The 23,038-nt window shown below is 33.8% G+C and overlaps 1 protein-coding gene and 1 pseudogene across 1 annotated transcript; one reads left to right on the forward strand and one right to left on the reverse strand.

Moving 5' to 3' along the window:
- Positions 1-12,114: 12,114 nt before the first annotated feature.
- Positions 12,115-14,047, forward strand: LOC111318656 (phospholipase A1-Igamma1, chloroplastic pseudogene; annotated as a pseudogene).
- A 1,401-nt stretch (positions 14,048-15,448) lies between these two features.
- Positions 15,449-20,279, reverse strand: ERD4 (Early-responsive to dehydration stress protein (ERD4)). Its single transcript, XM_022859741.2, has 6 exons — positions 19,883-20,279; positions 18,459-18,610; positions 17,924-18,199; positions 16,988-17,823; positions 16,393-16,648; positions 15,449-16,074 (listed from the first exon to the last, which is right to left on the reverse strand). The coding sequence occupies exons 1-6, from the start codon at positions 20,151-20,153 to the stop codon at positions 15,697-15,699; spliced, it is 2,169 nt and encodes a 722-aa protein (XP_022715476.2). The 5' UTR covers positions 20,154-20,279; the 3' UTR covers positions 15,449-15,696.
- Between the last annotated feature and the right edge of the window lie 2,759 nt (positions 20,280-23,038).

A 23,038-nucleotide genomic window follows, 5' to 3' on the forward strand; every position in this document is an offset into this window, starting at 1 on the left:
ATGAGTAAATTATAACCCAACCACAAGTTTCAAAAGTTCTGGACTTAATCACACTTGATCGAGAAGCCATTGTCGGACAACCGAGCTATGAAGAGGCGGAAGCCTCCTCAACCTTCGGAAAAGAAGAACATACAAACCCAACCTATCACCACCCCAACCACAATTTCATACATGCCACAACCTAAAAATCATAACAAATAGACCATGAATTTCAATCGAACAGAGATTTGAAAGCTTGAATGCAAGCCATGAAAAAAGAATTGAAAATGAAGGTAGTGACATTTGAGGATGAGCTCAAGTTCCTAAATATCTCAACCTTTATTGAAGAAATTGATAGAGCCATGCCTCCCAAAAGATTTAAAATGCCAACCTTGGAGACATACAATGGTATTTTCGACCCCTTTGATCATTTGAAACTTTATAAAGCTAACATGATGATGTAAGGGACAAACAAGACTTTAATGTGCAAAGGTCTAGCCACTACGTTAAAAGGCATAGTTTGGTTTTGGTACAGCAACCTAGAGCTGAGGTCAATTACTACATTAAAGGAGCTCAGCCATTCATTTGTGTCTAGATTTGTAAGTAGCCGAAAAGTAAAGAAAACGACCTTAAGCTTGATGTCAATTCACCAAGGGCGGAATGAAACTTTGAAAAGCTATGTCACGTGTTTTAATGTGGAAGCTCTATAGGTTAAAAACTTAGAATAAAAGGCAATTGTTACTGCACTGACAAGTGGACTCAACAATAAGAAATACCATTTAAAGTTGACATTATCGTTAAAACCATCAAAAATTTTGGTCGATGTCCTGCTAATAACATAAAAATACATTATTGCTAAAGCTATAATGAAAATAAATTGAGGTGAAAGAGGCCCATCTCCCATTCTCAATGGTCAAGGTGAGAGATCGTAAAAAAGTCAAAGATTTCTATGATCATCCTTCAAAAAGGAGATAACATAGAACTAGAAGTCTTAGCGGGGAAAAAGTTATATTACATTGAATATCACCCTTGAGAGGATTCTAATGCAAATTGAAAGAAATTCCGACCTTAGATGGCCTAAGCCACTGAAACAAAACACAATGAGGTATTCAACAAAAAATATGCATTTCATAGGGACATCGATCATAATACCAAAGATTGTATCGACCTAAAAAATGAGATTGAAGCTCTAATAAGATGAGGTCAATTGAAGAGATTTATGAGACAGAGAAGACAAGACCAACTTAGAATTAACTACAAACAAAACCATAGAATGCTTACCTAGGGCAGAGAGAGAAGAATAGAGCAAGATAGAAAGGTTGCCTAAGGAGAAAAATCGAATCAATAAGATGGCTAAGCTAATAATAGTAGGCCAATTGCTTGGGTGATTAATGTGATTAAGGAGGTAGCTCTAAAAAATTTAACCTAGGCATGGTAATGGTAATAGGCACCTTCACTAAAAAAGAAAAACACTAGAGAGATAAGTCGATCTTATTTGGTTCGAAAGATTTGGAAAGAATATAACACCCATACAACTATGCCATAGTGATCACAACTTTTGTGTATAACTCTATGGTCAAAAGAATCATATTTGATAATGAGAGTTTGACCGACATCATGTATTATTGTTGTTTGAAAAAAAAAAGATTAGCGAAGATTAGTTAAAGCTGATCACCATCACATTAGTGGGGTTTGAGAATGAGTAAATGCCCATAAGAAGAACTATGAAGCTTTTGATCTCTTTAGGGACTAAACCAAAGATAATTACCTCAGTCATAGAATTTATGATAGTGGATATCCTATTTGCCTATAACATGATATTAGGCCGACCCAGCTAGTTTGTTATGCAACTTATAGGTTTAGCTCCCTATTTGAAAGTGAAATTTCCAACACTTGAAAGGGTTACAGAAGTTTAGAAAGATCAATCTATGGTACAGTAGTGTTACGTCATAATAATGAAAGGTAGAATTAGGAAACAGACAGGTAGTTTAGCCAATACCAAAGTTGAAAGCAAAGAAGAGCTAACACAAAAAACCAAGAAGAAGCAAAAAATCACCAACAAAAGCATAAAACATAAGACCGACATAAAAAAAGCATGCTCTTAAGCCCCATTGAGCTCTTGAGCTTTGAAAATTTTAATTTTGTTTCATTTTTAAAATTTGTTGAGACAACATTAGAAACGACTGAGCTCTTAAGTCGGTGCAAACAGTTTGATGTTACTTGGACCGAGTTAACACGTCAGCCAAAACACATTTAATAAAGAATATACTTTACTTTTATAATATGTTTAACAAGTTCTTCAATATACTAATTATCATATTGAGATCTATTTTCACAGGAAATGATTTAACTTAATTGAACAAAAAGAGATAATTGATCAAAGATCAGACTCAGATGTAAACTGATCTGAACCGATTGAAGATCTCATGACAATCCTATTCTGGAACAACATTCTTAAAAAATACATGCAGATTGGAGCCAAGTTCTAGCATAAAAATCAACTGATTCAACTCATAAAAAATAATACCAACCTATTTGCTTGGACACTGTTTGATATGCCCAAAATTGATACTAAAGTAATGGTCTACAGACTATACACTAATCTTGAGGTGAAACCAATTTGACAAAAGAAAAGCACTTTTACCCTCAAAAGACAACAGGTCATTGAGAAAGAAGTTGATAAATTATTATGAGCTAACTTTATCAAAGAGGTCTATGTGGATAGCCAATGTGGTCATTATCAAAAAGCATAGCAAAAAATGAAGAATGTGTATGGACTTTAATGACCTGAATAAAGGTTGCCTAAAAGATAGTTTTTTTTTTCTTTAGTATAAATTGGCTAGTAAATGATAGTGCTGGGTATGACCTTCTTAGCTTTATAGATGCTTATGTTGGCTACAATCATATTAAAATATTAAAAAAAGATGAAGGATAAAACAACCTTTATTATTGAGAAAAGCCTTTACTATTACAAAGTCATACATTTTGAATTAAAGAATGCAGGGGCAACCTATCAAAAATTGGTAAACAAGGTGTTTAAAGATCAGATCGACCACAACATAAAGGTATATGTAAATGACATGATATTTAAGAGCAAGAATTTGAACGAGCATCTAGAGAACCTCAGATAAACTTTCAACACTTTGAAAAAATATAATATAAAACTTAGCTCAAGCAAATGTGCTTTTAAGATTACAATAAGTAAGTTTTTTGGTTATATGATCAACTAAAAAAGGAGAGAAGTAACCTTGAAAAGGTTCAAATGATGTTAAAAATAAAGGTGCTGATCACGATAAAAGAAGTATAAACATTAACAGATAAAATATTCGTGCTTAGTCGATTCATGTCCAGATAGGCCGACCAATGTTTACCTTTCTTCAAAATTCTCAAGAATGTATCTGACTTCAGATGGACTCCCCAATGCCAAAAAGGTTTTGATGAACTTAAAAAGTTTTTATCCTCTTTGCTTGTCTTATTTAAATTAAAGACTAATGAAACATTGTACTTATACTTAGCTAGCATAAATCATGCTATCACTCGATCTTAGTTTAAGAAGAAAAACAAAAACAATTATCAATCTATTATGTAAGCAAAGTATTGATAAGGCTTGAAGTTAAATACAACGGCATAGAAAAATTGGGATATGCCATTATCATATTGGCCAGAAAACTTAGGCCATACTTTCAAGCCTATATGATCCACGTCTTAACCAATTAGCCACTGAGGCATTTTTACAAAAACCTAAAATGTCAAAAAGGTAAATCAAATGGATAATAGAGCTCAACGAATTTGATCTACACATTTTACCTAGATTGGTACTAAAATTACAAGTGCTGACAAATATCAGCATAAAATGTACCTTAGTATAATCGAAAAGACAGTTTGGAAAAAAAGATAAGATCCTAGATAAGGATGATTGAAAGCTCTATATCGACAGATCTGTTATAAGCTAGGGCAAAGGAGTTGGTTTCATTCTGATCAACCTTAAAGGGCTACAGTACCCATATGCTTTGAGATTTATGTTCAAGGTATTTAACAATGAACATGAATATAAGGCATTAATAACCAGCCTAAGGTTGGCAACTGAGCTAAATGTTCAACATATAATCATTTATAGCAACTCTTAACTAGTGGTTAGTTGGATAGATAGAGAGTTCAGAGCTCAAAAAGATGAAATTTGAAAGTATCTCGATAAAAATGCTGGCCTTAGTAGTTGGTTTCAAGAAAGTCGAGATTATCAAAGTCAAAAAATTCAAAAGTAAACTTTCTGTCTAAATTGGCTTTAAGAGCAATAATGACAAGTCTAAACCAAGTTTATGTAAAAGAACTAGCTTATAAAAAGTACTAAGGATAAGTTCGTGATATAAGTTAAAAAAAAAAAACTTGGATGATGCCAATTAAAACATACCTGACCATGAAAGTGTTACTTGATGAAAAAGTTTGGGCTAAAACACTTATGAAAAAGGCCTTTAGGTACACAATGATCGAAAAAAATTATATAAAAGATCTTTTAGCCTACTCTACTTAAGATGTATTAATAAAAAAGAGACAGAGTATATCTTGTGAGAAATCCATGAAATAATATGTGAAAGTCAGCTCGAACCTCAACCTTTGGCTTATAAAGTGTTGAAGCAAGGCTATTACTAGCCCATCATCAAGAGGAATACGATTGAACTGGTGAAGAGATATGACAAGTGTCAGAGATTTACCTATGTGCAACATCTCTCTTCAACCAAGCTCACTCCTATCATCAACCCACGAATGTTCATGCAAAGAAGATAGATGTCCTTAGACCATTCACTTCTGTCACAAGTTAGAAGAGATTCATCTTAATAGTAGTAGATTACTTCACAAAATGATTGAAAGTTGAAACCCTAACCATCACCATAAAAGTACAAGTTAAGAAATTTATGTGAAAAAATATAGTCTGTAGATTCAGATTATCTCAATTTATAATAACGAACAATGGCAAACAATTCAAAAATCTAAGGTTTAGGGAATGGTGCTTAAATCTTCATATTGACCTCAGGTTCACGTCAATTACCTACCCTCAGTCCAATGAGTATGATGAAGCTAAAATAAGACAATATTAAAATATCTGAAAAAGTAGCTTGATGGGGCAAAAGAAAAGTGGGTCAATGAGCTACTAGGAGTTCTGTTGCCCTGAAGATGACCACGAAGGTGCCCACTGATGAAACCTCTTTTCACTTGGCATTTAGAACAGAAGTCGTAGTGCTGATTAAGATTTACCTATCGAGCTTAAAAGTTGAATTGACGTTGGAAGAAAAAAATGAAAATGTGCTTAAGACTGACCTCAACCTCACCAAAGAACAAAGAGACATAGCCCTAACATGGATTATAGCCTACCAACAAAAGGTAGTCAATTATTATAATAAGAGGGTTAGGTGTAGGCACATCAAAAAGGGTAACTTGGTACTTAAAAAAATTAAAGCTTTACGGGTAGATGATCGATGCGACAAATTGACCCCGATGTGAGAGAGATCATATATTATTAAAGAGATCATTTATGATGTGACCTACAAATTATAAGATCTAAATGACAATGTCATCTTAAAGACATAAAACATAAATAATTTAAAGATTTATTATCAGTAGCTCAATATAAATCGAGCTCACACTTGTATTATTTTATGAATAGCACTGTCATCCCAAAGATGTGAAATGTAAATCAAATCTAGTACTAGTAGATCGATTCAAATCGAGCTCACACTTGTATTATTTTATATGTGAACACGTGAATTAAATTATCTCCAGTGAGCTTTCATTTAAGTGATTTAAAAAAATTTAACCTAGAACTTGTAATTATACTCATCTAATTTAAGTAATTATATAAGTCTTCAGTCTAATTATCCTTTTTTAGATTGGTTAATCGTTCTCAAACTTGTGTAAATAAGAAAGAAATAATGGTAAATATGAGCTAAAACTTAAGAAAGTGTTTCTTTTCCATTATAACAAAATACATCGGTTAAGGTATGAGAGGTCATTACAAAAAGCTGACCTCTCACAAAAAATTACAAAATCAAAAATTACAAATTTTATTTATCAGTAACGGTAATAGTTGAGGGAGTACTTTCATCAGTAGGAGCATAAGGGATGACCTCATCTTCGATGACCTTCACATTTTTTTCATCGATCATTAGAATGACCTCCAGCTCATCTTCTAAGGCTTTATCTTTATTTTTTTTCCTCTTTTTCATCCTCATCGGGCTTATTTAGATAAGGTCTCAATCTGATATTATTAATGTCAATATCAGAGAGGTCGAGGTTGAAAAAGAAGAATTTGAACTGTACCTTAACTTTAGCCAACTATAAGGCATTAAGTACATTCTTTTTAAAAAGCACTACCTTTATTCGAAAACATTCATCAAAGGTCTTGTACTCTTCCACAGCCTTTACCTTCAGCTCATTTTCCCTTTTATCTCAAGCCTCCAACTCAGACCTCAGCCTTACGATTTTGGCCTGAGCATCATTAAGCTTTAGCTCAACCTGTTCTTTCATAAATTCGGGTAAGGCCTTCTTTCATAGCTTAACCTGTTATTTCATAGATTCACTGTTAGCTTATCTACCTTTTTCCTTAGCTCGATCTCTTTTTTATGGGATGTGCTGAGGCTTGACCCGACATTGCCTAATGCTTCTGAGCTCTTTTTGTGCTTCTTGACAAGGGAAACTATATCCTTTTCAACTTTTAACATATGCCTTATGGTAAGATAAACATGATGGAAGGTTTGGTTACTATTCTCTATAGGCTAAAGTGAGAACTTCTTTTGGACTGTATGAAAAGACCTTAGACTTAAAATAATAATAATAATAATAATAATAATAATAAGAAATCGAGTTGAAGTTAAGAGATACTTACTAAAAGAATAAACCACGACCTTACAGAATCTTTTGGCAATATCGCGGTTAGAGATGAGGTTATCATTAGAGCATAGTTTAACCTTACGAATATTCTTTTTGAGCTAGACCTTAGCACCCTAGCTTTAGAGTTCTTAGGAGTAGAGGAAAAGGTCTCCACCTATGATCTTTTAGCTATAGGGGGTGATGTCAGCATTGATATAAAGAACAGGTCTCGACTTACCTTAGCTTTCAACTTAGGGGAGTGCGGGGCATAGAGGTGTTGACCACCTTATTTCTTTTATGGGACGGGGCCTCGAGTTGGATCTTTTTTTTTTTTTGGGCCTCAAGGTATGCTGGTACAGCGAGACATCAAAGTCATCACTATCGAACATCTCTACAAAATCGAGCTAACAATTAGATAAAAAATTAACTTAAAACAAAACCCTACAAGGTTACCTCAAACTTATCCTAATACTTTATCTCGTTTATCATTTTCGAGGAGGTTAGCTTGTGGGCATCGATGATGAGCTCCCCTTACATGTAAAATCTAAAATTTTATCCCGATCTAATAGATCAAGGATAGAGAAGGCAATCGATACATCCACAAAGGAGTCGAGTGTACTCTTATTTCATAGGCCTCAATCTTGAGCTCATCATCTTTATTTGCCTTTTACTTCTTAAGGTATAGGAAAAATAACTTTTAATTCTTTATTGAGCTTGAACAATCGATAAGAAGTTTTTTATTTGACTGAGCTGTGATATAAAAGCACTTGTTGTCATTAAGATTTTTTTAAGAGTGAAGAACTCCCTAAATAGATAGAGATAAGGAAGAATATTTAGTTGTTGAAAAAGAATAATAAAAGTGACTATGTACCGAATAAAATTTTGGGTGAACTGAGTGATGGTCAAGTTGTAGAAATTAAAAATTGAAATGAATAAAGAATGAAGTAAAAACCTCAAACCGATCACGAACGAATCCTAATATACGTAGAGCCGATGTGACTTTAGTCTATCAGTAATCCAATCTAAAAAGTTCAATGTTATTATACTATATCCCTCTCTAAAAAAAAAGTGGTACCAGAGCACGAACATTATATGCCCAGCATATGTTAGGATAGTCTTCTATATTTACCCTACCCTTTAGTTCGTTCATCACATCCTTAGAGATCACGTCGATGTCACACAGAATATATACAGGGACCTCGACAAGTTCATCTTGCTTTACAAAACTCTCATCCTCTCAGTACTATTTTTGGTCAAGGTGCTTTTTTTTTTTTGTTCTTCCTCGAAACCCCCTTGTCAAAAGAATTTGACATTTGGGTGAGAGTAAGATCTAGAGAAAGAGCAATGGATGAAAATAGCTCAATCTTTGAAAAAGAATGACAAGGTGAAGACCCCTTAGAAGATGACAAGATGTCCAAAAAAATTGATTAAAGGAGAGAGTAAAAATGGCAGGAGGTAAAGAGATCAAACCCCAAAAGAAAAAATGGCCAAAGAGGAAAAAAGGTTGGCCCTAGAAGATGGACCGACCTAAGAGACGAAAAAAGCAAGTGGATGTTGAAGTTCGAAGTCGATCTGAGCACATAGCTCTTTCATGCTCAAAACTTGCTCGCCTCTTACTTAAGCATCCTTTTCATTCCATTGCTATCTTTTCTCGGACATCGAGTTAAACCAATAAGCCGTCTTTGCATAGTTATGGCCCTCAATAATAGAAGGGATCAGGTCGTCATCCTGTTATCCTCGCTGACCTCCCCTTACCTTTACCTTATAACTCTTAACCTCTTCAAAACTCATACTAGAGGACATAATTAAAAATACATACATAAGTGGGTGTAAAAAAAGCTTTAAAGGATGAAAAGCTATTGAGATCGAAAATTTTAGGTCGGATTGAGAGCAAAGAAAGCAAAAGATGAAAAGCTGAAGCCCTACCAACCATTTATATATAAGCATTGCAAACCAAATAGAGGACACATTTCGTGCCACACGTCAAAGCACGAGCAGGTAGATGTTTTTTCATCTTTTTGCTTTAAATTTTCTCACTCAAACGACTTCTTTCCTCATTTAAAACTATTAGATCGGCCAACTTAATGAACCCCATAATGGGCCATCTAAATTGGATAGCTATCAGGGGTAAATCGAGAGCCCGATTCACTTTCAGGGTCCAAAATAGAGGGTCAAATATAAATTTTTGAAAGAAAATACAAGTCTCATAATGGCCAAACATATTCAAGCACTAATCTCAAATCACCCCAAACAATTATCATTTCAAAACCTTTAAACCTATTATGCATTCAATCCAAAACACACACGTAAGATTGGATAAAAGTCAAGTCAGACTCCCCCTTACAATGTTGGCCTTCAACAAGCCAACATGCTAATTTGTTCCTTTAGCTAATCTGTCCCACACCAAAGATGTCGATAATAAATTTAACGATCTGATATTTAGATCGCCTGATGAAATGATAGAATGTTAAGGGTATTTGATGGTCAAAATGGTATAATAGTTTTTTTTCCTTTAAAAACCTATAGCAAACAACTAGGAGCATATTTGTCATTTGTGTCAACTTAACTTGACATGGTTAATGCCATCTTAGCTCAATCCTATCCTAATTATTTCTTTATGGTCTCCCTTAACTTAACTATAAATATAAAAACTCAAGCATCATGAAGGCAGGTTTATCCTTCTCACTTTTCTCTTTTTTTTTTTTTTTGTCGATTTTATCTTTACTGATTTACGTATTCAAATATAAATGTAAAAAATACTATTTACTTTTGCCTCTAACTATTTTTTTTATATTTACAAGAGTATCCTTAAGTCGAAACTTGACACCAACACTTAGCAAATCTAAGTTTGATGCTTGCGGAGATTAATACGGTTACAATTGCAAGAGGAATTGTATAATCGGAGGATATAATATATATATATATATTATTTATTTATTTATACATATATATTATATGGCAGTTCGCAGTTTCTAAGTTCTAACACCGACGCTGACATAAGCTAGGAATTTGAAACTTGGAAATAATGAAATAGTAAAAATGTTCAAACTTGGCTTATTAAAATGTTGACTCTTATTTTTTATGTGGTCAAAGGGAGCCAATGGTTAATACTTAATGGAGGAAAGGTAGGCAAAAGGAACTTAGAAAGAGCAAATTTTGGAGTAGAAGCTGACATTAAACGCGTGATATTGATTTTTCGTGTTTGTTGTATTCGCTTTGGAAGTAAAAATAATTTCATGCACACTTATCTCTCTTGCATGCAAAATTTTTTTAATGTGAGCTTAATTTAATAGATTTATATATTTATTTTTTAAAAATAACATTGAATATATTTGAAATTTAAATCTTAATATTTATAATTTATTTTCTTATTCTTATACTGAGATATTATTTGTATAAAAAAATTTATTAATTTAGCTACTAACATTGATATCTGTATTTTTATTGTTGTAATAAAATAATGTAGAGAGTTTAGCTACCTACGTAGTTGTCTTTGAGCTTCAGGTAGCATCTATTTTATGATTAACTCAAAGGTACCCCGCAGTTAGGCTATTGAAAGTGACTATATTTGGTTTTGGAGATAAGTGAAATTAAGATGATTATAATAACGTAAATGACAAAGAAGAAACAGAAACGTACGTAGGGGTTGGATGATTATTAATCAAAGCCATCCAAAACGCCACAGAAAACATTCATTATTAGTTCCTCCCGAAAGGGTTTTGAGTAGGTTGACTTGATCTGTTCAAGTTTTCCTTGGATCAGTCAGTATCTAAACATGAATGATGCATTGCTAGATTTCTTCTTTTCCTTATAATAATTTCCCTTATACAAATAAAGGTTTTACCTTTAACGCATGGTCTGCTAACTTTTACAGATGATATCCCTGGGCTGGGAGGAGCAGGATAAGGATACGACACACCTAAAACAGTTGTCGGCCGACTTCTAAGTGTCCCCCAGTTCTCTTCTTTAGAAAACGGATGGGTGGGGCTAGGAGAAGAAGTCGTGTTTTCAAAGGAATGCTTTTTTTTTTTTTTTTGTGGATCCAGATGCATGCAACATGAAACGACTCTTTCAATGAAGTCTTGGGTTAGTGAGCCATGTCATTATCAAACTTCTAATTTCAAGCTCCAAGCATTCATACCAAATATCACTTGACTTATATCTATCAATAAATGCAAACTTTTAATAAATATCTTAAATTCAACTCTCTTTCGCCATATCTCCATATAATCTAAGGTACGAGTAGCACAATGAGAAATATAGTAAATCATTGATTTGAAAATGAACATTACTTTTTTTTATTAATTTATAATTTAATTCAATTAATTTTTATAACCATTCATAAAATGTGACATATAATAATTTTAATTTTTAAATTATATCATTTATAATTTTTTTATTTTTAAACAATGATTTTTTTATAAATAACCCATTTTTGGTTAACATGAAAAACTATTAATTAACATTCCCCAATTTCTATATCGGGACCTCTTAACATTAATACTCTTTAACAAAGCATCTAATAGTAATTGATTTTTTTTAACTATAAAATGGTACTTAATTAATGAATGCCAAATACTAGCTAGTTAGAGTCCCTTAAATGACAAACCCCAAGGCCGACGAAATTCCACGTATCGAGATCTCATGTCAGTAAAACTGAAAAATACTGTAAAAAATTTAACATTAACAAACTTGACTTGGTCCATACCGTACCTATGGTCAGTTGAGACTGCTTGAGAAGACAAGGTCCCAAGCATGCATAAGCAGAATAAATTCCTACTTCTTGAATATGGCCAACTTGGAATTAGACGACCAGACACTTTCTTTTTTAGCATGAGGTTAAATATTTTAATAATATTAACCAGGGCAACAGTTCTTATAATTGACCCAAGCAACCCGAAAAGAAGAAATTTGGAGAATGAGGTTAGCTGCCATTGGTGAGATACTGACATTCACCAATTATATCTCTTTTCTTGTACAAGGGTTAGCAGCCACAGCTCTTATAAGGTTAACCCCTTAACGATAAATGTTAAGGACTTGTATAAATTTTTATTGTTTGATTCAGTCTCCAATAGACTTGTGAGGAATAGGAGAAGAAAACTAAGTCTAATAATTGACCATGGAGATTTCGATGGCTTGGAACTTAGAAGGTTCCCAGAAGAAATTATTGCTGTTTGTTCCAAAGGTGTACTTTGAAAAGTTCCGTTCTCTGAATCAGAATCAGTATTTAAACAATTCAATTCCATGGCATTTGATATCTACATCGATCGAACATACATTTTCATTCACCAAAAAAGGAAGAAAAGAAACATATTGTTTTCAGTTCTTTTAATTGCAGACATTACAAGCTTTTTATTTGAGCCCCTTCTATGGAGAAAATGCAATTGTCACCATTGAGAAATGTCACGAGGCAGAAAACAGAAAAGCCTAAAACCGGAAGGGTATGGAAATTGAAGCTTAATGTTGCTTGGCAGCGTATCAAAAAAGCCTTGAAATCCACTCTGAGACATCGCTTTCATCTTCAGCTGGCTTCAAATTTGGACAGACTTTCAACTCTGAAATTTCATAATCATGATCTGGCTGTCATTAGGCCAATTCGACATGTAATGAAAAAGAAAAAGACATTTCGTCCCACGATGCCGTTAGGGCAACTCATTCAATTGCCTTGCACAGCAGCAGATTTCATCGACCGAGGTGATGTTATGACTCCTACAAAGTCCCCAATGGCCCCAATGGAGAATATATCCACAAGATGGCGTGAGCTTCATGGTTTGCACAATTGGGATGGTCTCATTGAGCCTCTCCACCCTTGGCTTAGGCGTGAGATTGTCAAGTATGGAGAATTCGTTGAAGCCACTTACGATGCTTTTGACTTTGATCCTTTATCAGAGTTTTGTGGAAGCTGTAGATACAATCGGCACAAACTCTTTGACGAACTAGGCCTTACTAAACATGGTTACAAGGTTACCAAGTACATTTACGCCATGTCCCATGTCGATGTTCCTGAATGGTTCGAGAGGTCTTATCATACTTGGAGCAAGGATTCCAACTGGATGGGATACATTGCAGTCAGTGATGATGCCGAAACCTCAAGAATTGGGAGGAGAGACATCCTGGTGGCATGGCGGGGCACGGTGGCTCCAACCGAGTGGTGCACTGACCTCAAAACAAGTCTGAAGCCTCTTGGAAAAACCAATATCAAGGTCCAACTTGGATTCCTTAGCATCTACGGTTCCAAGGGTGAGTATACAAGGTACAACAAGCTGAGTGCATCAGAACAAGTCATGGAAGAAATCAGAAGGCTTTTTAAATTTTTCAGAGACACAGGTGAGGAAGTAAGCTTGACACTCTGTGGCCATAGCCTTGGCGGTGCCTTGGCACTCCTCAACGCCTATGACGCTGCAACTTACTTCCCTGACCTCTTCATTAGTGTCATCTCTTTCGGTGCACCGAGAGTTGGAAACATACATTTCAAGGAGAAGCTCAACGAACTGGGAGTCAAGACACTAAGGGTTGTTGTTAAGCAAGATATAGTCCCAAAATTGCCAGGATTTATACTTAACACCATTCTTAACAAGTTTACAACAGTTACTGGAAGATTGAAATGGATTTTCAGGCACGTCGGAACACAATTGAAGCTTGATGCGCACATGTCACCCTATTTAAGGCGAGATCCTGATTATACAGGGTCTCATAATTTGGAGACATACCTCCATCTGTTAGATGGATACATTAGCAAGACATCAAAGTTTCGTTGGAATGCAAGAAGAGATGTTGCCTTGGTGAACAAGACAACTGATATGTTGATAAAGGAACTAAGGATCCCAGAGTTTTGGTACGAAAAGCCATTCAAGGGACTTGTTCTGAACAAATATGGTAGATGGGTTAAACCAGGGAGACAACCTGAACACATTCCTTCTCCACTTAGCATTGGATCCAATAATGAGTACCCTTAGTTTTAGACAAATGTTGATTTGAGAAAGATGCCCATTAAAAAAAATGAATGTAGAGTCCAATTTTTAGTGTTTTCTTTTTTCCTTTTTTTCTGTTGATAATTCATATAAGATTCATTTATTTGTTCAACATCTGATCCGTAAAAGCTCTTCAACATTGAGGTTTTGCTTTTTCATCTTGTTCCACAAAATATTTAATTTTTTAATACTTTAGTTACATTTCGATTTCACAGTATTTGAGTAAAACAAGAATGTTGGGAGATTTGCTTTTGACGCCACGGGAACATGTCAGAAAGCTCATTACTTAGCCGTAAAACTTAATTTATTTGGTTTTTGAGTCTTTTATGTGTATATTGGATACCTTAATCTTATTTTTTGATAATATGTAATTATTTACTTACATGTGAACTATTCCAACAATTTTTTCATTCACTTGTGAGCACTTCGATTTTTTTGTGCAAGTGAAATCCTCAATCAAACACTTTTTTTGAGCCCGACAACTTCCTTACAACTTTAGTGTACTTTTAAGCCCTATCACAATACTTAATCTTGTTATCTAAGTTGCCTCAATACTCCTTCAAACTTAGACTTAAGGTTGACTCAATACATTGCTTATTTAAGTGTTTTGTTTTTATATATTATCGTGCACTTCAAATTGACTCAATACATTTTTTATTTAATTGTTACCCTTCTGCATATTATAAAATGTTTACTGAATTTCAGTTGAACATTTTACTTTGACACTAGCATTTGAGCACATGGGAGTCGATTTACCAACAATTTCTCCCAAACTCGTGAGCTTGGTTTTGATACCAAATGTTAGGAAATTTATCACACTTGAAGTTCACAAGAGCATATCAAAAAATTCATATATATATATATATATATATATATTGCACACCATTTTAATCTAAAAGTTTAAGTTATTAGATTTTTTTATTTATCATGTGTATATTAGATATCTCAATTTTATTTTTTAGTAATATAAAATTTTTTACTCATATGTGAACCATCTCGATAAATAAAACCATCTCTTAGGTAATGAATTTTAAATCATATTTAAGCTTCATTGTTCAAATTTCATATAAACTTGTTAAGATTACCTTGCATAGGCCAAAGCTCAACTCCTTTATTACTCTGCAAAAACATGTTTTTCGGACAAAAAGATAGAAAATTTCATTACTCGTTTTTGTTGAACATTGCATGTGTTTGAGAAATTTATTGGAGGAAAAGGTAAAGTCTTGCGTGTAGCCATATGAAGAATTCATCAATGAAGCAATAAACGTAGCAGATCAAAATAAGGTTTGGGATTTGGGGCGAAACTTCTTTGATTCAGATTTTCAGATCCAAACCTCCACGCAGAAAGCTGCTATCCACTTGTAAGAAATTCACGTTGTTGACTTGTTTTTCATTTTTAACGTCTTTTAACTACGAAGAATTGTTGAATTCAACATCATATGTTAGTATCCTAGTAATTAAGATGATATCAGACGTCTTTTCTTTTCCTGTCGATCAGAGAAGAATCAGATATATATCTTTAATCAATATAAAACTGTGATTAGATTAGGATCGAATTCGATGAATGATCTTTGAAGATTCTTGACTAAATACTCAATAGTGAATGAAAATGGAGGAAAGCTGGTAAAATTGCAGTATAGGTGTTGCAATTTGAGCCCATGCAAGCTGAATAGAGTGACCATACTCCATCCAAACTTGCATTATCATTGAACAGGAATTGAAAGAAATCCAAGCTAACGATCCAAAGGAAATCATTATGTTACAAACACACAACCTAACTGCATGGTTCCCTAAAGCATATTATCAACAGACAATCTAAGTTTCAGGACATGTGATTTGAGACACTAGCACGACATCACAGTGGAAATAAAAAAAAAAATGTCCATCAAACATATGAGCCTGTTCTGGAAACTTCAGATAAAGCATCTTCAAACTGTTCATCTTCTCCCTTCTCAGAAATCAAGCTCGGCGGGATAAAGGATTTGAATATCTGATCCATCTGAGGAGTTTCCTTCAGTTCTTGGCTAACAACTTCAAGAGCAGTGTGACAAAAAGCCTTGTAGAATTTCTTTCTACAGACATAGAAGAAGAGTAGAGACAATAGGGGTAACGGAATTAGGATGGGAGTGTAATAGAATTTCATCACCCCAAAGTAACCCAACATAGTAACTTGGTATAACAGCAAGGCACCAATGATTCGTGTTTGCATGTGAGGCCACATTCTTCCATAGCTCTCATATGCTGGAACATAAACTTTAAGTGCCTGTTATAGGAGGGCATACAACCGATAAATAAAGAAAGTAACCACTTACCAAATATAAAAACTTTTCTTCAGTCTTTTCCTTTGATGCATATCATCTTTAGTTCTTACAGAACAACCCACATCTCTCACAACTTTAATAGTTCACTAAGGATTGCGCATTTTATATGGATTTTCCTTTTAGGAAAGAAAGCAATATATTTTTAGGTGGGGCTTTTCTGATTGGGGAGAGTTGAGAGAAGTAGCATTGCTCAGTTTTTTAAACATGAAACTAAATTTGAATTGTAAGAATAATAATTGCTAAGAAAGTGAGAGAAATACCTGATTCCGGAGAATAAGCCAACCCAAGGCAAAGTAAAGCACTCCAAATGGGATGATCACAGGAGCTATAACTGAGTAGCAGAGAACAATGGTTATGATGAGCATGTCACTAGGAACTCTAGTGGCATAGCTAATATCTCCAGGAAACCAAGCTTCTTTTAACTCGGCTTCAGTCTTGCATAGATATTTCCTCTTCAAATGATATATGATTAGAGGAACTACTCGAGAAAGCTCAAGCCCATAGCCGACAAAGAACCTGTGAACCAAAATTATGAAAGGTGGTAATCATAACCTAATAAAACTCAGAATCATTTTACTTTTGTTTACAGTCAGCTAAGAAGAGAATTGACACCTCAAACATTTAAATGCTGTTGTAAAATGATAAAGGAATTGAAATGCAAGAAGAGAAGATGAATTTTGCGTCAATATATAGACTATAACTTGGACATAAGAGGTCACAACAAGCACAAATCCAGTTATTTTCCAACTAATTTCAAGAAAACTCTATCCTTTAAATGAAGCCGGTAAAACACTTATTCCTAAAACAAAGAAGTAGGTATTATAGCAATTGCAATAATAAGAGGTTGAAGCTTACTTTAGAGCCACAAAAGTGAGGAAGAAAGTTGCATTGCCTGGGAGGCTTTTTGCCAGCAAGGAAACAGCAGAGTTAGGATTCTTCTCAATGGTCTTCAATGAACTGAACAAAGTTCCACCGATAGTAACACCAATGAAAACATTCAACACAGTAAAATAAAAATATTTCCCAGATGCAGCCCTTATTACATGGCTCCCGGAAGGAATTCCCTCAGTCTTAGAGAGAAACAAAAGAAACTTCGGTAGTAATGCCAAAAATATAATGAGCGCAAGCTGGGGAAGATATGCTTCCAATACCGTCTTAATTGCGTCCATATCAACAATGGGCTTCAGGAATGGGAGAAGTTTTCTTAGATTCTTAAGGGTTGTGAGTGCAGAAATAAAACCAATTGGAATCATATAAAAAACTATAGTCAGAAACACAACAAAGTAAATAATATATTGTCGTATTATCCTTTCAAAAAACTTGATACTCAGATTGCTCCATATAAGTTGGCGAGGTTCAGGTGCTTCTGTAGCTGTCCATCTGTCAACCATCTGGGCATGTAGGCTTTGAGCAGCCAAGGCTGCAGTTACCCTGTTGTTAAAGAAAACCAAAGCAGATCCTAGCTGCTTTTCTCGGAGGGTCACCTTTTGCTCAGCTTCCAATTTTTGTGTCAGTTCTTTGATCTTTTCATTATAGTAGTCTATGCTGTCAACCTTTTTACCACAGAGACCAAGGAAGCCAGTTTTGTGGGTTGGTTTTGTCCCTTCTGAGCCGCTGGACTCAGCATATATTGCTTCAGCACGTGTAAGCTTCTTTTTGTATCCTTCCAACTCTCCCCAGATTTTGTCAACCTAGATTAAAAACAAGATGTTTGCTTTAGTCCATAAAACTGAATTAGTGATAGAAAAGCAAGGATAAACCGCAAAATAGAGATGCAAATTACAAAGTTACCTCTTTGTTGTTTGTAACCACCATTGATCTGTAGAATGTCTCAGGATAGATAGATTTAAAATATGAATCAACCTGCTCCTTTCTAGTTTGACCCGGATTGACATTTGGCAAGTCTCTAACAAGAACAGCAAATTGCTCAGGTTTCACTTCAGGAGACATTAAAGCATTAGCTCTTAGTGCAGAAACATGTTCGTAAGCCTTCCATGAAAGGAAAAAGGTGACAACAGAGACCCAATAGGTGGCTATCAGGAATGCCCACAACCTTGGACTCTGCTCCTGTATAGACAACAAGAAACGGACATGTACATCAAAATACAGTTAGAAGGTTGTATCATATGGTAGGAAAACACAATAAAAAATTCATTTACAGCAGTTATAGATTATCAGTAAAGTATATTTATACAAGTACAAAAATATTTGACCTCTTTTCTTTACTTTTTTTTCTTTTGGAAATCTGAATCATATCATAAACCACAAGCACAGAAATACGAAAAGACCAGTTTTTTCCAGTTCATGAGAATGATATATATCTTACTTCAATATTTGCCATTGACAACTTGTCTAGGTCATTGAAAGTCCCATTGCTTGTAGTACTCTTCGCATTTTTCTTTATACCATCACCAGTTGCAGCAACGGGTAGAAGAACTGGAAGCAATACAATGCCAAACAAAACCAATATCCCTAATACTGGCACATTTATCAGGAAAAAAAAATTTCAGAATCCGTCGACTTTTACCCTCAAAATTTTACATTGAATGTATCTTAGAACCACTCTCTAGCATATTATTGTCCTTCAGACACTTGATTTTAATAAGTCATGCAAATTCAGACAGAAAATTAAACACCAAGATGATACTTTTCAGCATTTAAGTAAACATTTTCTTCCTTACATCAAGCCAAGCAACAATCAGAATCTAAAGGCAACAACTGTTTGACATTTCATAATGTAGAATTATCTTTCCACAACCACATAGACTAAAGAAACAAAAGAAATCATGCCTAGAAAATGAGAAAATTTTCTTGGCTTTCATCGCTGAGAAACATTAATTTGATCAACTTCATTAATCAACCAAAAAACCTCATATATCCAGATTTATTAGCCTGAACAACAGAGATCCTACATTTCCTTACCATAATTGGAAAGAAAATGAGTCCCACTACCCCATCAAATTTCAGGTATGAGTCATAAGCATCAATAAAACTCTTGAATGTTTCAATAAGGAGTAAATTAGAAACAACTACTAGAGGATAGTGATTGAATTGTACTTTTGCTTATAAACACATGAATTATTTTACCAGCTATTTGATCAGTAGCCAGATGTTCTCTGCACTGATTTAGTTGTTTTTATAAGCTATCAGGCTGTCAACCCAAAAGTTTAAACTAATCAAAACCTTTGTGCAGGTAGCCTAACACAATTTCTAATATGACAATTCAGATTATTAAAAGTATATTTGACTAACAACAAAGAGGACAACAGGAATCTCATTAGAATAGAGTACAAAACCATCCAGAAATAGAAAGTTAGAAACAGAGAAGTCAAAATAAGATTTACTACAAAAAATCCAAAAAAAAAAAAAAAAGAAACTTTCAAACTTTAGAAGCAAATCAAATATGAAAATTGCCCCAAAACACAACAAACCAAAAAAAAAAATAATTTATAACCCTAATTAAAACCAAAACATGAAAAAGCTAATTTTGAAGGCTAAACAAATCCAGAAATCAAATCAATCAACGTAAAACCCTCCCCCCCCCCCCCCCCCCCAAAAAAAAAAAAGTCCTGAACTAAACATCATTAAAGGAACAGAAACAGATCTCAAACCCAAGATGAAAAGAAAGAAAGAAAGGGAAGGGAAAAAAAAGACAGAATCAGACAAAACAAAAACTGAAAAAACAACATTTGTATATAAGATTGACGCGTCTGGAAAACTTAAAGGAGACAAAAAGATAGAGACAAAAACCAGTGCTCAAGAACACAAAGTAGACGGCAGTGTCAATCCCAGACATGTTGATAACATCTTGCTCAGTAGAAGACAAGGCTTCCCTTATCCAAGCCATAGGGTTTCGTGTCCTTGACCCGCCTTCCCACGGTTCTAAACCTTTCAACATCCGATTTGGATAATACACCACCGCGTTCCCTTCCCTTGTCGAAAGCCAAGCAAAGAGCAGCATCAAAACTACGAATATTATAAAAGACGTCCCTAAGGACGTCAAAAAGGAGCTAAAATCCATCTGGGTTTTTTGCCTAAAACATAAACAAAGAGCTTCTTTCCTTTATAAATCTTCTGTTTCCTCTCTGTTTCTCTCACTCTGCTATGTGAATAGGGAAAAACAAAGAAATGTGGTAGTGTAACCGTTAAAAAAGAGAGAGACAACGAAAGAGGAAAGAATTTATAACCAAAAAAAATTGAATTTTGACATTGATTGATTTGGTGGGTGGTTACGATAGCCAAAAGTTTTAATGGAAAACATCGGCCAAAGAAGCGGTGTTTGGATTAGCTGTCTTTTTGTGGGGCATGTTTTCATTTTTCTGTTCTGTTCCATCTTCCATGTTTTCGTAAACTGTAAAAAACACTTCGATCGCCATTTTTTTGTTCCTACAAGTCTTGAACTATAACTGAAAACGCTTGGTTTTTCTACTTATGTTGCTTTCATGTGGGCAAATATGTCGGTAAGACGCACAAAAAAAAGTAAAAAATTTTGAGATCCTTTGACTTTTAGTTCCAACATTTTTTTTTTCATTGTTTTCATATTGAAAAAAACACAATGGATTTAGGAAAATTGGAAAGCCCCATAGTAAAATGAAATTCATGTTTATAATCTAAAATATGCGGCGTGACAAATTAAGCCAATCTTAGAGATTTATATTTACTAATCAACATCAAATCTTGGATACAAACAAATTCTTTTTTATAAATAAATAAATAAATAAAACTAATAATATAAACCATCCAATTGGGAATTTAATAGGGAAAATGCGATGAAGTTTTTTAAGTTATTTGGAGATTCTAATCTTAATTAAAATGCCTCATAAAAGTTTCATATCTAATTCAAACTATCTTAAAAGGTATAGATCTCATAATTTTTAATATAATATAAAAATTAAATATAAAATAACAAAAAAATATAAAAATGATATAATTTAAAATTTTGATAAAATTATATATCTAAATTTGATAAAAATAATATAATAATTTTTATTATTTTATACATATATATATATGATACAAAACAAATAAACATGTTAATTATCAAATCTGAAAAATTACAAATGGAAACTGTTTTTTTTTCTATAAATGGAAGGGTTCAAATTTTTTTCAATAAAGTTAATTAAAAAAAAAAAGCTGCTCTGAAGAATCCAAAAGCCTGTTTTTGTCCGTTCGCATCAGAAATAAAAGAGTACCTTGTCCGAAAAAATCTGTGACTCAGAATTTCCCACCTCACTTTAATTTTTGTCCCCACATGTTTAAAAAGTTAAAAAAAATATCTTATTTTATTATCCATAATAAATGAACCCAACTTGAGACGAAAGCTACCCTCTGTGTGAAACTTACGCGTGTTATATCTATATCGGCTCAATCCCTATCCAATCAACGTCATCGAACAGCGAGTGCAGGGTCTGGATTTACTCTCTTCGAGTGGAGACAGTTTTCTTCACTAACTTGAAAAAGACACGTGGACCGAAAAGAGGGCACAGTATTCTTATCTGTTTGGACACGTGGCAACATCCTGCGTTGCCGACAGTCTGGTCGAGATTTTTTTTGACAGTCTTAGCTCGAAGATAAAGGTAAAGGTGGGACCAGAGCTTATGGAAAGTTTTCCTGATGAGAAGAGTCGCTCGAAGATTGGTACGTGGCGGGCCAGATTGGAAATGCGGGGACCACCTACATGTGCTGAGCAGCTTATGTGTATGAGTTAAGAATGATAGTTGATGAAAAGGAAAGGACTAGGGAGTGGAAATAATCCTCTCCTTAAAAAAAAAAAAAAATGAATTTATAATTCTTACAAAAAATAAATATTACTATTAAATATCATATATGATAATTGCTTCGAGGAGAAGGCAAACGGAGGAAGAATTTGCCCCTTTACTTGTGATCCCAATTAAAGCAAAGACTTCAGCAATGACTCTAAAAAATATTTGTAGTATATATAAAACAATTCTAAGTGGCTATTATTAGCAACTAAAATTTTTATTTTATCATTTTAAAAAAAAAACTCAAGTTAATTTTAAGTTTAAAATTTTTTAAAAAAAATTACGATTAATTAATAAGTAAATATTAGTATACATATTAGCACATATAATCATGTATACCTACTTTTCTTCTAAAGAATAATTGAGTAAAAAAAGGCAACCAAATTATTTTTTAGGTTAGCCATGTTCCTTAATTTAACCCAAAAGAAGAATGAACTGAAATTGATAGAGTAAAATTCTTGATACAATTAAATGCTATCAACAAAAAAACAGGGAACAACTACTGTTAGTTGAAAGTCATGATCTGCAAATCATTTCGTCAAATTAAATGCAAAAAAAGATTAGCAATAATGTTAATGTGAAACCAAATTTCTATGTCCATGGGTTTATTTATTTATTTATAAAAAAATAAATTGAAAGGATTGATATTTGAATTTTAAATTTATTAGTTGTTATTTTTTAAGAATATTTATATAAATTAATTAATTTAAATCTTTAATTTTTCGTGAGGTTTATTTTGGAATGCATTAGGGTAGTCTTTGTTGCTAAGTGTTTCATTAGGTATTTTATTTTATTTCTTCAATTCCCATTTTAGTTAGCATTTGAAATCGTAATACACACGTATATTCAAGGAAAGAAACTTTTCAGCTGAGTAGTTGTGGAGTCGGCAAATTATGATACTTGGCTTGAAGGCAACCACCTTGGGCCAAGGCTTTTCGATCCCATCCACATTCATCACATTCGACTGAACATATATCATTGCTTTCCACAAATCAAATGCTTACTTGTTAGCAATAATTTTGTATCATGCAATGGATAAGATTGTGTCCACAAGCTCTTCTGTCGTCTCCATTTGCCATCATGACACGGTTTCTTGAGTTAAATTTTAATAAATTCCTCAATCATTATATGGGAAATTATATCA

This window comes from Durio zibethinus, chromosome 26 (genome assembly GCF_047325235.1).
Source record: "Durio zibethinus cultivar Kanyao isolate XHJ-2024 chromosome 26, ASM4732523v1, whole genome shotgun sequence".
NCBI lineage: Eukaryota > Viridiplantae > Streptophyta > Magnoliopsida > Malvales > Malvaceae > Durio > Durio zibethinus.

What these genes read in the sequence shown, in the direction of transcription:
- ERD4 (XM_022859741.2), bottom strand. Translation starts at nt 20,153, where the DNA reads ATGGATTTTAGCTCCTTTTTGACGTCCTTAGGGACGTCTTTTATAATA. An exon ending in TGTCAATGGCAAATATTGAA is followed by an intron (nt 18,200 to 18,458) that starts GTAAGATATATA and finishes TTGTCTATACAG; the next exon opens with GAGCAGAGTCCAAGGTTGTG. An exon ending in GGCTTATTCTCCGGAATCAG is followed by an intron (nt 16,075 to 16,392) that starts GTATTTCTCTCA and finishes CTCCTATAACAG; the next exon opens with GCACTTAAAGTTTATGTTCC.